Source organism: Metopolophium dirhodum, chromosome 1, assembly GCF_019925205.1.
Source record: "Metopolophium dirhodum isolate CAU chromosome 1, ASM1992520v1, whole genome shotgun sequence".
In the NCBI taxonomy this organism is placed as follows: domain Eukaryota; kingdom Metazoa; phylum Arthropoda; class Insecta; order Hemiptera; family Aphididae; genus Metopolophium; species Metopolophium dirhodum.
The window spans coordinates 47402210-47416461 of NC_083560.1; the positions used below are offsets into that span (position 1 = coordinate 47402210).

General features: G+C 31.2%; 1 protein-coding gene across 2 annotated transcripts; it reads right to left on the reverse strand.

Moving 5' to 3' along the window:
* Positions 1 to 824: 824 nt before the first annotated feature.
* LOC132935753 (uncharacterized) lies at positions 825 to 13384 on the reverse strand. 2 transcript variants are annotated; one of them, XM_061002365.1, is made up of 3 exons: positions 13117 to 13384; positions 5134 to 5356; positions 825 to 1664 (listed from the first exon to the last, which is right to left on the reverse strand). In XM_061002365.1, the coding sequence occupies exons 2-3, from the start codon at positions 5318 to 5320 to the stop codon at positions 1309 to 1311; spliced, it is 543 nt and encodes a 180-aa protein (XP_060858348.1). In that variant the 5' UTR covers positions 5321 to 5356; positions 13117 to 13384; the 3' UTR covers positions 825 to 1308. The 2 variants fall into 2 exon arrangements, with proteins under 2 accessions (XP_060858348.1, XP_060858349.1); XM_061002366.1 differs by lacking the exon at positions 13117 to 13384 and adding an exon at positions 12959 to 13102.
* Positions 13385 to 14252: the final 868 nt, after the last annotated feature.

Here is a 14252-nt window from a genome sequence, read left to right on the forward strand (position 1 = left end):
AAAAAAACCAATACCGGCATTCAAAACCAAAAACGAAATCAGAAAAAATAAATACCGATATCCGAAACCGAAATGGAAGTCGGGACTCTACCCCGTTCATCAATACAATTAAATACTCGTTTGAAATTCGACTTTTATGTATATTATATCTTTGTATACTCTGAAAAATATCGTACCCAGGAATAAGAAACTTAAAATGTAGGCATATTAATGAAAAAACTTGAGGACAAAAATGTTGTTTTTCGATTGGGTACCTAATTCATTGATTGAAGTAAAAATAATTTTTTCGAAAAAGTTAAAACTCTTAAGAATATTGACGTATATAATAATATATACGCACTTAAAAGTCAAAAAAGATCACCTATGAATAATAGTATTATATCTAAGATGTTCCCTTCGGTGTTCACTGTTCGGTATGTTCTGCAGACTCGAATAATTCTCTACATAATATTGTATAATCGGGAACGGGATTTGAAAACGCGCACGACATTAATATTGTATTAGGTATACCTACACCGTAACGCTGCACCGCTGTAATGTATTTTAAGATTTGCATAAAATACGAAGGTTTTCAATGTAACGATCCGAGCTCGTTACCACGAGGCGAGCGAATATTACTGTGCATGTATGCATTATGTACCCGGTGATTGCACTAACGACGTTAATGTATCTACCTATACTGCACGCGTTGTTGGGCGGCGAGCTGCAGCACGGGCCGCCGCGGGAAGGGTTTTGCAATAATATTATTATATTATTATTATGGCGTCGACGTAGACAATTCGATTTTTGGAAACGTGTTTTATAATAAATTGCGCGAAATCAAATAAGTCATTACAAAGAAACAATTATATTATATAATAATAATAATAATATATTATTATAATATACAATAATGCGCGGTCGTGCGCGGTCAACTACGGCGCTATTGACGCTGCTGCAGACGACGCGAAACGAATCATAATAAATTGGTAATAATAATAATAATAATAATAATAATGATAATGATATAGGTATATTCGTATGTGAGCGAGTAACATGTACACGCACGTACACACTCGTCATGATAAATAAATAAAATAAATATATAATAATAAATATATAGGTAATGATGATAATAATAATAATAATTAAAAATGGCCGAAATGTTATGTTCCGCGGTATGACGTATAATGCCTCCGCGACGGCGGGTGGCATTTTCCAGTGGTTTGTTATTATTATTTGCTATAACAATATAGGTACGTAAATATTAATGTCGTCCGGCCGGCCGGTTTCCGCGCACCGGACATCCTTCCGTCCCCACCGCCGTCATCACCGGCGTCTCCTGACCTGCGGCGCGGCGTACGGCGAGTAGTTGGCCGCGGCCGATGACTTGGCGTGGCCGGCGTACGAACCGTAAGCGCCGTACGACTCGGTGGGCGACGTGTGCCACGGGGTCTCGACGATCTTGTACGACGGCGGCTGGCTCTCGCGGTTCTTCTTCAGCACCATGATGAACTGTGCGATCTGGATGAGCACGCTGATCAGGCTCAGCCCGACGCTCTTGAACGCGAACACGTGCCCGATGGCCGCCATCAGCGTGCTAAGAATCATTTTCACGTAGCTCAGGCCCATGTGCATCATCTCCATCTTGTGCTTGTGGCCGCCCTTTTTGCCCCTGGCTGAAACTGAACGGTTCGCGGCCATTAAATATCATTATAAGCAATATGGTTACTAATATAATCTATACTGCAGGTGTTAGGTATATAGATGGGTCGTATAAGCGCAATTTAAGGAGGTGGTGGGGGGGGGGTGCTTAGCCTTTCAAATGCTTATCTTTAGCCCCCTGAGACGAATACATTTTTTCAGAAACCGTTTTTCCTTGCATAATATAATATTAATAATTATTTTAAATAATAGGTATATACTTGATGATATTTTTAAAATTTAAAATTTTTTTCCAACTTGTCGTCAACCTCACCAATTGTAGCCACAGCTGATATAAGCCATCTCATTTCGTCGTATTATTTAATGGTATATGTACCTATATGCATGTAATGTATGTATGTATGTATGTATGTATGTATGTATGTATGTATGTATGTATGTATGTATGTATGTATGTATGTATGCGTATATATATGCATCGTGTATGTACGTGTACACATTAGGTATCTATATACCCCCCATAAATTCTCATAAAAAGAGAGAACTAAAACAATATATGCCCGCCCGGTCTATGGTAAAAAATCACACTGATAATCGATGGATTATTAAAAACAATGGTTCACGTGACGACATAGGGGGCAATTCATCAGATACATGATGTTAGTCACCTTTATCTTATGAACTTATGATGTAGGTAGGTACCGGACTATACATTATATTATGCAAAAGTGTATCTTTTAATTACTTAACTGTATTGAAGAAAAATCATGAAAATGGCTGTATATAGTTAATAATTAATATAATCATATATATTATAATAATTAATATCTGCAGTGATGTACCTATACTGATATGTAACATTACATAGAGCATATTTATTTAATTTCTAATTCAACGATAATTCGTCGTCACGCCGTATAGTAGTCGACGTATGATTATAGTCATTGGAGGTGAGTCTCATATGAGAAAAAAGTACTTGGCCACATCAAGAAAAATAATTCACTCTAGCGCGGGTAAGTAGTATAACCGGTAAGTATTCCACGATAACTATACTCGTATATATATTATGTATCATGTCTATACCTACATTGTATAAATAAATACTTGTGTGAGTACTTGAATAGATTTTTTGTATTCTATATATTATAATATGATGGGCTATTAGACTACATGGCACATACGTGATTACAAAATTAACTATATTATCACTACTATAGTTTATACAACTATACACATTACCTACATAGACTATAGGTACCTACTGCCTATATTAGTATATTATACTTTCATACTATAGCCACTACTCACTAGGTATAGACTATACAGTAGCGGTATCTACTATAATATTATACCAGCTATAGTATAGCTACTATATATATTAAATTATTTATCGTATCTACTGTGTTGATTATCCACGATAATAGTAATGAGAGCACCGAAGTGAACGTTGACGTGTAGGCTATAGTCCATAGCCCGTCGCTGTCGGTATATTAAGTATAGACTATATAGGTAGGTATATATTTCGTGAAGAGTATAACATCACGTGTTTCAGTGGAGATCATACAAATACGAATTAACAATGTAACTGATGTATTCTACCTTTTACATATCGAGAGCTGCGATGAAAACACTAGTGTGAAGTGGAGATTGGGAGTAACCAGTCGGTAAGTTATACAGGTGTATACGTAGTACGTGGATACTACGCGTGCATTAAGTACAAGTCGCATGGACTTGTTGTGGTAACTGGTAATAGGTAGAACCTATAAAAGATAATACTATAGAATAATGCGTCGCGAGATGATTTTTCATTTAATAAATCCGCGGTTTACGTAGGTATAAGTACTGGTGTAATGCAAGAAGAAGAAAATCATTACGTATACACATACATTTTATATATGCTAGGTAAATACCTATACATATTGTAATCATATAACAAGCAATAACAACCAATATATAATAAGGTCAAAAAATAGGGTCGTAATGTTTTTTGTTTTTTTTTTTTTATATAGAGAGAAAAAATTATGTACCTTTATACGAGCTGCATAGTGAACTCAAATTCGTAATTGTCGTGCTATTTATACATGTTTATCTTGTGTACACCATTACAAAAATGCTTAACATCGTTACAAAGAAAATAATAAGCGATACCACCGGAAGTTCGAATAATTGTCACGAGTTGGTTTTTCAACGCAACTACTCAATGGTGCATGACTACAAACGGTATAGAATAGCACAATTACCTATGTGTGTTGGCCAAAATACCAAAGACAAAAACGCTTAAGTCAATACTATACCTATATAAAAAAAAACTAAACTGTCCTAGAGATTATTTAATTTATTTGAATCTTCATATAGTTCAACTCCAATACATTGCGGTTTACAAATTAAAGACGAAAAATATTTGATTTTTATATAATTATGAAAAATATTTACTTTTTATGTAATTTATAAAAACAAGAGCATAATATCAAATTATTAAGTATAAGAATATTTTGGTTCGTATTGAATAAAATAACTATGGTATCTATATTTTCAGTAATCTAAGACGTTATACCTATTCTTATTATACCTACATGGTTTGGATTACTCATTAGTAATTTACACTCCCTTCCACTCAAAGCGTGAAGTCCCTTCCAAATATTTATGAAATAATCATTTTAATTTAAATATTATTCATACGTATAATATAACATATAATATAAATAATAATTGGACTTGGACAATAATAATTAATAGATACCTATAGAAAAAATTAAAAACAATAATTTTTATTTTACATGTCAATCTGTGACCTATTTGTTTAATAGGTACATATTTTATGAAATTATTCGAAAACCGTTGGGTAAGTTTGCGTATTTCTAGATGAACGGAAGTAACAAAAAAAAAAAGAAAAAAAAGCGGGAAGTGGAAGTCACTCTGCATTTTCAATCCTTATTCTTTAGCTATGATATTTGACCATTATATAAACTTATAACTACAAAATCATTTTGAGATTTGAAATTTGATAAATGTTGTCAAAAATTGAACATTAAAAGTTTATAAAAAAATTGGGTTAATGTATTTTTAATTTTTTTCAACTGATATTGTAACGATATATCTGCAGCCCTGTATTACATTTTAAAGCTTTTTGACCCAACAAATACAATTTTATTGACTTTTTTTAGAATTACACCAAAAATCAAAATCAATTTTGTCAAAAACCAATTTTGCGTTAATTTTTTAATTTTTTTTTCCCGGTGCTATTGAAAACTCCTGGGGATTATTTACTTTTGACCCACCAAAGTACCACCTAGATTCGCATTATTATCAGAAAAGATATTGTTGAAGAAAATCTCAGCATTTTTACCGTCCCGAAAGGTGATGACAGACACAAATGAAAAAAAAAATCATTGTAAAATCAACACATTCACTGCTCCGCTCAGAATCTAAAAGCCTCTGAATAGATCAGAAACCTGCGGAAGTTTTATCGGTATTATTATACAATATTACCTGTGTTGTACACATCGACAGTCTCTGCAGCTGCTGAATCACGTGGTGCGATGGCGTCAACAGTGATCGGGTCGATGTCGGCAGAAACCTCGGGCGTTGCTGATCTGATGCTTCTACGATCCGAGATGCAATGACACGAGCAAACAGCTACGGCCAACAAAACGACAATCGATAGTAATTTGTTCATTGTGTATATTTGGTTTTTTTTCGACGACTTTGAAATCTAAGAAAAAAAAAGACAAGACAAACAAATAATAATAATAATAGTATTCGATCGTATTCGGACTGTTGATACACAATTAATATTGTTTTAACATAATCAGTGCATATAGTTTAATATTTTTTGTGCAGTTTAAGCACAAAATGCAATATGCATATAGATAAGCACAAACAATTAAGTAAACGAGTACGAAAAAAAAAAAAATAAATACCAACTACGGAAAAACAAAACAACTTTGACTTAACTATTGAAGTTTTTATTTTATATTTATTTGCAGTTATCAATAATTTTGACAAAATAGTTAAAATAATGATAAAAAAAAAAAACACGTAAAAGCTGGATAATCCCCTAGTTCATATGTACCTAACTACGTATTACGTTTAATGACATTTCATGGCAATAGTCTATATTTTTGACTCTAAAACGATGTCATAGAACGTGGAATTGGAACGTGGATCGTGTATCGTATATCGGGTTACATGTCAATAATATGCGTATCAACAGTAGGTTAATACTATAAGATACCAGATAAATATAACATCTTAAAAACCAATAAAAAATAACGGTTACTGCGGTAAATATATTATTCCAATTTCCAAATTATTAGGACAACTAATGTATAATTATATTATGTATGACAGGTATTAAAATGTTAAATATTAATGCATTTAGGTATAATGTTATATTATTATAGAATATAGACTATAATATAGTTTATAGAGAAAACGAACAGTAAATTTTTAAGTAATGGAAAAATATCTTATGCTCATTAATTTACTAGATCTAACTTTCGTAGATAGGTACTCTAAATTGATATGAATACTTAAGTTACGAAACTAATTTATTATTAGGTAGGTATCTACTTAAATATTATTTTAAACAAAAACATCATTTTTTTTAATTAGATTAGGTACACATAATATACTGCCTTATATTATATGGAAATGATATGGAAATGAGAATTAAAAAGTATTAATAAATAATTCATTATAATATTGTTTATCTAATCCATATAATCCCTATATGAACCCATATATTGCCAGTAACTTGCAGAGTGCGACAAGCTATTGACCAAAATTGGAATAATATATTAAAAGTACCTACCCATTACTCAACAAGCCAGTCTGCATTTGGATCTGTCATTTTGTTATGAGTAAGTTCTTGTATTAAACTGTATAACCAGTTATTTTATGTCTTATTCAAAAATGAACATTATAGAAACTATTTCTATTATAGGATGATTATAATTGGGATTTTTGCAGTGTTTTAAATAGTTTATACATCCAAAATTGATCTGGATATCCGGAATATGAATATTGTCTGATTATGGTAAGATACTTTCTTGCGACAAATTTGCCTTGAATATTTCTCTAGTAAATTTCTCTCGATTTCTTTTATTTTTTTTTTTACAAATAGTTTATAGTGGGTATACGCTAAAATAATATATTATGTATAACATATTAATTGTTTATTTCTTGTATGTTTTTTTATATTGTATGATATGATACTATGATAGGTACTGTCATTGATTAAATATACTTAATATTGTACTGTATATTTAATCAATGGTACTTTATTGTGTATATTTAAGGGTTATAATATATTATATTATATATTCTACTGTTCATTGTAAAATAAAAACATTATAGTATTTTTTTTAGACGTGCTAGTATACGAATTAATGTTTTTGTTCGTTTGTTGTGCTATTAATTTTTTTATTCTATTCGAAGAAGATTGTGGGATAATGTCATATTATATAGTTTAATGAAGTAGTTGAGAGAGTATTATCATTGATTATACATGGTAATTATGTATAATCAATGGCATTATTAACAAGCTATACTTATATCGAATTTGAGCAGTTAATATGAACGTTGGCTTACTTTTCATTATACCGTGTATGTGTGTGTGTGTTTGTTGATTTTCGAGGATCGTTCTAGTTTGCATATAATGATAATGATTGTCATTTGTCTTCCGATCGAACGACAATCGTGAGATCCAAACTCGGGAGTGGAGCACACGGCGTCATACGTACCTAACCTACCTATACATTTTCGACTAAATTCCATTGTAATCGACGGCGTCTAATGTAATATTATGCGGGTGTCCAGTCGCAATGAAAACCACAATGTGACGGTCGCGAACAGAGATTCATGGCTGGCACCAAATACTCTCACCGCATATTATTACAATATAGTACAGACGTACCCATCATCACAGACAATAAAATAGTAAATATGTGTATGTATACGCACTCCGGCGTTTTAATATGCATGTGCGCGACTATCGGATTTCTAATAATGTACATTTCCATTGTGTCCGTTAATTATTGCTTCTATAATCGAAACTCTTGGTGCGGCGGCAATAATGATTTTAAGTTTTAAAGTCATTCCAGTCGCGTTCCAGTCGGAAACCGAAACGTTTATATATCACGCCACTTTGGAATATCAACTCAGTCTTTTGCAGATAGACCGTATCCGCTTTTAGCTACTATACATACACATCCATTAATAATGATGACGGTGATTCGCCACGAGCTGTGACAACAAATACGATTATTAACATTCGATGTGCGGTCCTAACCGTTATTTTCACGCGACTTTTATAATGAATAATGATTCAAAATTTTAAAACGACCGGCGACGCCGAGGTATTTCGGTGGGAGCCAAAACGTTCCCGATATAGGTACTCGCGTATATATGTATAGTTACATATTACAGTTGTACACATATATTATATTCATACGACGTTTCACAAATCAATATTTATTATTTATTATACGTATAGGTCACATGTATATCATATTATGCAAATCGCGTATTTGTGTGCCAATGGATTCGATTTATTATGAATTATTATTATATACGAATAGTTTAGATCTACCTATATGTGTTGCGTTCGATGTATCTATATAATCGATACCTTTTGCATAATATTATTATTGTCACATTTTAAACGACTGTTAATGAGTGACAAAGTATAGTATTTTTTTGGAATCGCCGATAAACCAGTTGCAGTCGAGTATTCGAGTGATAATAATATAATGTAGGTAGGCATCATGACGTATTATTGCAATAGCCGGGTCATTCAACATAATTGAACTTGGAATCGTCCAACTTCAGAACATGACGTTTACGGCCTTAACAGTAGGTACACTGCAGACACACACTTATTAATTGTTATAAGCGCAGACTGCTTTTTTAACGATCACGATCATTGTTCCTATATATAGTATATACTATATACCTATACATAGTTTTCAAACGCAACTAATGGTTTATGCAAATATTATAATACTATAGGTACACCAAAAGTTGTAAACTTGATCTTAATTATACTAATAAACGAACCACGCATAAGATTTTAGCAAAAAAAAATAATCTATTTTTTATTATTTAAACTTTATACTTATTGTTTTTTTGTGGTTGGTAAGTTTGCAACACAGGCACCTAAAATCTAATATACATGTCATATTTTATAACATATTATGTGAGTAGTTATTATAGGTACTGATTATTGTTTTTTAGAAGTGCTGTCGGTTAGAGCGAAATGATTTGCAGTTCTATTGCAATTGAATTAATTGATAGGTATAGGATTTGAGTGAGAGAACTATATTAATATGCATGTTTCCATGATGTATTACTGTTGGAACGTTAAATTCTTTGTACGAGGAAATTGAACCGTTTTTAAAAAGCCACGAATTTTATATAGGTCGAAGTGAAAGAAAAAGAAAATTCATTTTTCCTATGCTTTTATGTTTGTAATTTTGTATACCGTGGGTGGTTATTCATAGTGTAATGAAAATCTATGATTTGAGCAATTTTTTTAAGGAGTTTGTGCTATAATTTTGATCGAATTAAAACTGTCAAAACTCGGGAGACATAAAAGTTTTATCCCGAGCGTACCAAATACATGAGCTCCATTAGAGACAAGATTAATGCTCACGAAGTAGCGAACAAAGGAGGGGCGGTACATAGACGTGTCATATTTCTTTTTCTTCACAGAAGTCTTGTTAGGCTAAGAATATAAAATCTACTTCTCAATGTAGAGAATGTCAATTTAAAAGTTAAAAATAATATACGACATCTATAGGATCATTATATTCAAGTCAAAATTATAAAGCATTTATGATTGGAGACCTGAACATTTAATTATATTATTAGCTGTGATATTAATCTATAGTTTCGTAAAATTGTAAGTAAGCACGCTCAGGAATTTCAAATAAATGTTAACCTAGTGTTTTCTTTAAGCGTGTAATCTATATACTTATCGAAATCCACGTAGTCGAATACATAATGACTGGATATGTGCGAAAATATAATATATAGGTACCTATATATATTAACTATGGTTGACAATTAGTCAAGGAAGAGATAAGTTGACACCCGTTTGTTATGGTTGGTTAAAATGTGCCATCAGTATTTTGTACATTTATAAAAAAAAATGTATATATAAGAATTAATAACTTACATTTCAACTCATTAGACATATCGACATATTATTGCGGTGTAATAACAATGGCCAACAATACAGTCCTCACGTACGCTATACATTTGGTATTCTTTATTGCCATTCACAATAAATTAAACAATAATAATAACATTTTTGAGCTATATCTTAACACGATGTATGGATAATTATAATAGACGATTAGTGTTTTTGTAAATATATTTTTTAATTTTTAAACGGGCTTACAAATTTTAGCTAATACTTACGATAAAATATAACTTATTGAATCACTAGACAGTACTTTTTATGTTATTAATGTCTGCAATATTTATAAAAATTATTATGATATACTCTAAAGTTAAAACTTACAACGAATGTAAAGATCTCAATTTGTATGGTTGTTATTTTATCGGTAGTAATATTAAATAATAATAATAGATAAAAAAGTATATTTATACCTACTGTCCCGTGTCCCTATTATTTATAGATATCACTAAAAAGTAATTTTTAAATCGTTGTTAGTTGTATAGTATATATTATAATATTATTATAGGTACTATTCGTATTTGGGTCTATAATAATATTTGAATATTGGAATTACATTAAATTTTTAATTTAATGGGATACCTAGTAACTTCAAGAGCATGCGAATATTATGGATTAATGATGCATACTTTTTAGATATTTGAACATATTAATATATTTGGTTTTTTTTTTTTTTTTATTTATTATTAAAATACATCTACAATCTATACAGTTATTTGTACAATAATTAGATTTGATAAAGGAAAGAATATAAAATTAACGGCGAATAATAGGATTGGGAAGTTATCCATTGATAACTCCCAGCAATATTTGATTTAAAATTTAAATGATTTAATACAATTTAATGAATTATATAGGTAACTAAAATCTAAATATATGTGTGATATTTTAGTTTATTTTATTTGATGGAATACAATTTTTTTTTTATCTTGCGGTTTGCAGTTTGGTGTGCAAATTATTAATTAAAATACCAAATTATACCTATGTATATTCTCTATGTAATCCATTGTTTACTTATTTACACATAATATATCTCAAAGTATTTTCTTATATTTTTTTTGTGATAGTAAATACTAAAATATAGTATATCTGTCCAAATACAGTTGAAGCAAAATGATTTATTTTGTTTTTTATATTTTATATTTAACGAAATTGCTTTGTCTGTGACGTTTATTTGATATAATATTTTGCTTTGATCTAAAGAATGAACCGCGTCTAGAGAATAGGTAGGTAACTTTTTATATTTTTATTTTTCTGTTTATATTTGTAAGTGGTCATTACTTATTTGTTTCGCTAACATAAAAATATTTTAGTGTACCTAATTTTGTAGGAAAAATATATGATCCATTAAATATCAGACTCAATTTATTTATCAGTGGAAAATGTGACGTATTTCAGTAGCTATGGTGTCAGAAGAAAAACGTGGTGTAACGTTATTCATATTTTAATATTGTACCAAGTATTTGAGTGAGTGTAATCAATCTTGTATGATGAAATGTTAAGTATACTTACTAGTAATACAGTAGGTTTTTCTGTATTAAGAGGACGCTACATGGATATTTTTTGTCTCCGTCTTACATAGTATAACATAGCAAATTTACGCTCAGCAGATCACGTTTAACTCGGTTAGTTTAAAAATTAGAGTCAATCAACCTATTACAAAACTGGATGGTAAGATCATCATTATATGTGTTCGCATGTGGGTTTTTTACGATAATTCAGGTTTGAAGTGAGATATGTGCATTTATAATTTACAATATATTATATACGCATAACTTCCTAAAAAAATGAACTTTCGTAAAAAAACCCACATACAAACACAATTATTGTACTTACCATCAAGTTTCATAATAGGCCGATTCACTCTAATTTTTAAACTAACGGAACTAAACGTGTTCTCCTGAGCGTACATCTGCTATGTTACGCACTTGTAAGACGGAGACAACAGATGGCTGTGTAGCGTCCTCTTAAGATCAGTTTAGAATATGCCAGAATTATCAAACTTAATTACTATAGTAAATTTATTGGTTATTATGAGTTTAAAGTATTAAGTTGGATAAAAAGTTTGTGAAATAAAAAAGGTAAGAAGGTGTAGTAAAATAATTTATAAAATAATTTTACAGAGAATAATGACTTTTGAAGATAATAACACTAATATTTTACTAATGAGGAAAATAATAATTAAAAGTATGTTCAGTATAATACTTAATATTAAAGATGTCGGAGCTGGTACGTTTCTAGTATAAGCACATGTCTAACAAGAAAATCTCTCACGCCTCGTAGAATAGTCGGATTTTTAAATTTTTTTTTTTTATTTTAAAAAGGGAACGTTTTGCAGGATGGATTAAAGCCAGATTTTAAAACTATAGTAATTATTATAGAAGCTAAAATATACATTTGAATAATTTTCATTATGTGTTATTTTTTAAATGAATTTTTCTAGCACCATTTAAAAAAAAAAATTAAATTTGGGCTATGATTCGACCTGCGAAAAGTTCTCTTCTTTCAGATTAAAAAAAACCATCAAAATCTGACATATTACTAACTAGGTGTGAGAATATTTCCTGTGAAGTCATTTTTTTTTATATAATACACCGTATAATTTCCCCCTAAAAATAGGTATCGGGATTAGTGAAAAAGCATTATAATTAAGGAAGCAACTAAAATATAAAATTTAATTTTCAAAGTATAATTATTATTCTTATTTCGTAATACTTAATTATGTACACTAAATAAAATATATTTATTGTGTAACACTTTGTGTTTTGAATTATCTACTTTTAATTTAGTTTAGCAGGTGCCCATAGGCACTGCAAAATAATATTTAAATAATACTGGTTTCGTGTTTACTAGATAAGTAGGAACCTAATATAATTCCATGTCGTTCTTAATCGCAAACCGTCTAAACCCTAAAGTCGGTTACCAATCGAAAACCAAAGCCTTCCTTAAACCAAAATGCATTTTTAGACTTCTAGGGAAGGCTTTTGCACTGGGTTGACATAAGACCGCTGTTTCTCCAGCTTACCGTTTCAACAACTATACACCTACCATTAAATATAGATTATAATATTATGTACCCACTATATAGTATATAATATATGACGTACCTACCTATAGCTATATATAGGTGGTACACTCCAAGTGCGGGTATCTTCGTCCGTCCGACAGCAGTTAATGTTATACACGTTATATTGTTATCATTATAATAGTTACTGTTATTGTGTGTGTTACTGAAACATAATATTATAGAGTAGTATGCATGTAGGTACCTGATTCGTTCGGGGTTCGTCGACGGCGGCGGCGTATATGCGTACGGCTGTGCGGCGAACGAGGAGTGAGCGAAAAACGAAGTTCGCAAAAGTCACAATAAGCGGTGTGAAAAACGGCGATCGGACAAAATGACGGATACTATGACCAGTCCGATACAATAAATCGGAGGAGACTCGGCGCCGCCGTGTACGTGTTATATTATCGTTGCGTGTTGGGCGAGTGCGTTCGCGGCCTCTAAATGTCGAATGTTCGTCGGTACAGTCCGGTGCCGGGTATTTAATTGATTCCCACCAGGCGAATTCGGGGCGGTGGCAGAGTGCGAAAGCCTGTGGAAAGCGAAAAAAAAAAAAACCGCGCACCGGTTCGCCCGCGTCAACCGCAGCCGCCGAATACCACTACCACGGTCACGGCCGCCGTATGTTTATTATAGGTACCGGTTTGGCCGAAGACGCCGCGAAACCGACGTGCCGACCGACGCAAATCTCGATCATTACTAGATAGGTATAATCAATGTGTTATGTATTTATGTAACAATATTATTGTAACGTAGTTATGCGAGAAACGATAAATATTTTAATAGTATAGTCTATAAGAACTATAATAGTCACGTGACGTTTTCCAGGACTTCCACAGGAAACTTTTTTTTTTGGGGGGGGGGAGGATGATTTAGTGTAATCACACGGTATAATATCATAGAAATAACTGCAAGGACTTATAGAAAAACTTGGGATCACTGTATACCTTATGAATTTATGATACATATTTTTGGTGTCGATAAATTAAATAACACTCTTAAATATATTAAATTGTATTACATGGGTATGCAGAGCTTCTCCTCAAAATCTCCTTATTATTATTATTATATAGTCACGATTCATAAATAATATGTATGAAATATTATAGGTATTTATTATTAAAAAAATGTTGGTGAGTATTTAATAAAAAGTTGGTAAACCTAATTTTCAAAAAATATCGGCTTATATTTAAATTTGCATTTTTAAAATACTAATGTTCTTACTTCTTGGCACTTATTTTTTCAATTTTACAATTCGAGTTCTTATCAAATCTAAAAACTCGACAAAATAATGGTTGTAAAAATAATTTTGTGTGCTTCATGGTGTTTTCAGTAAAAATT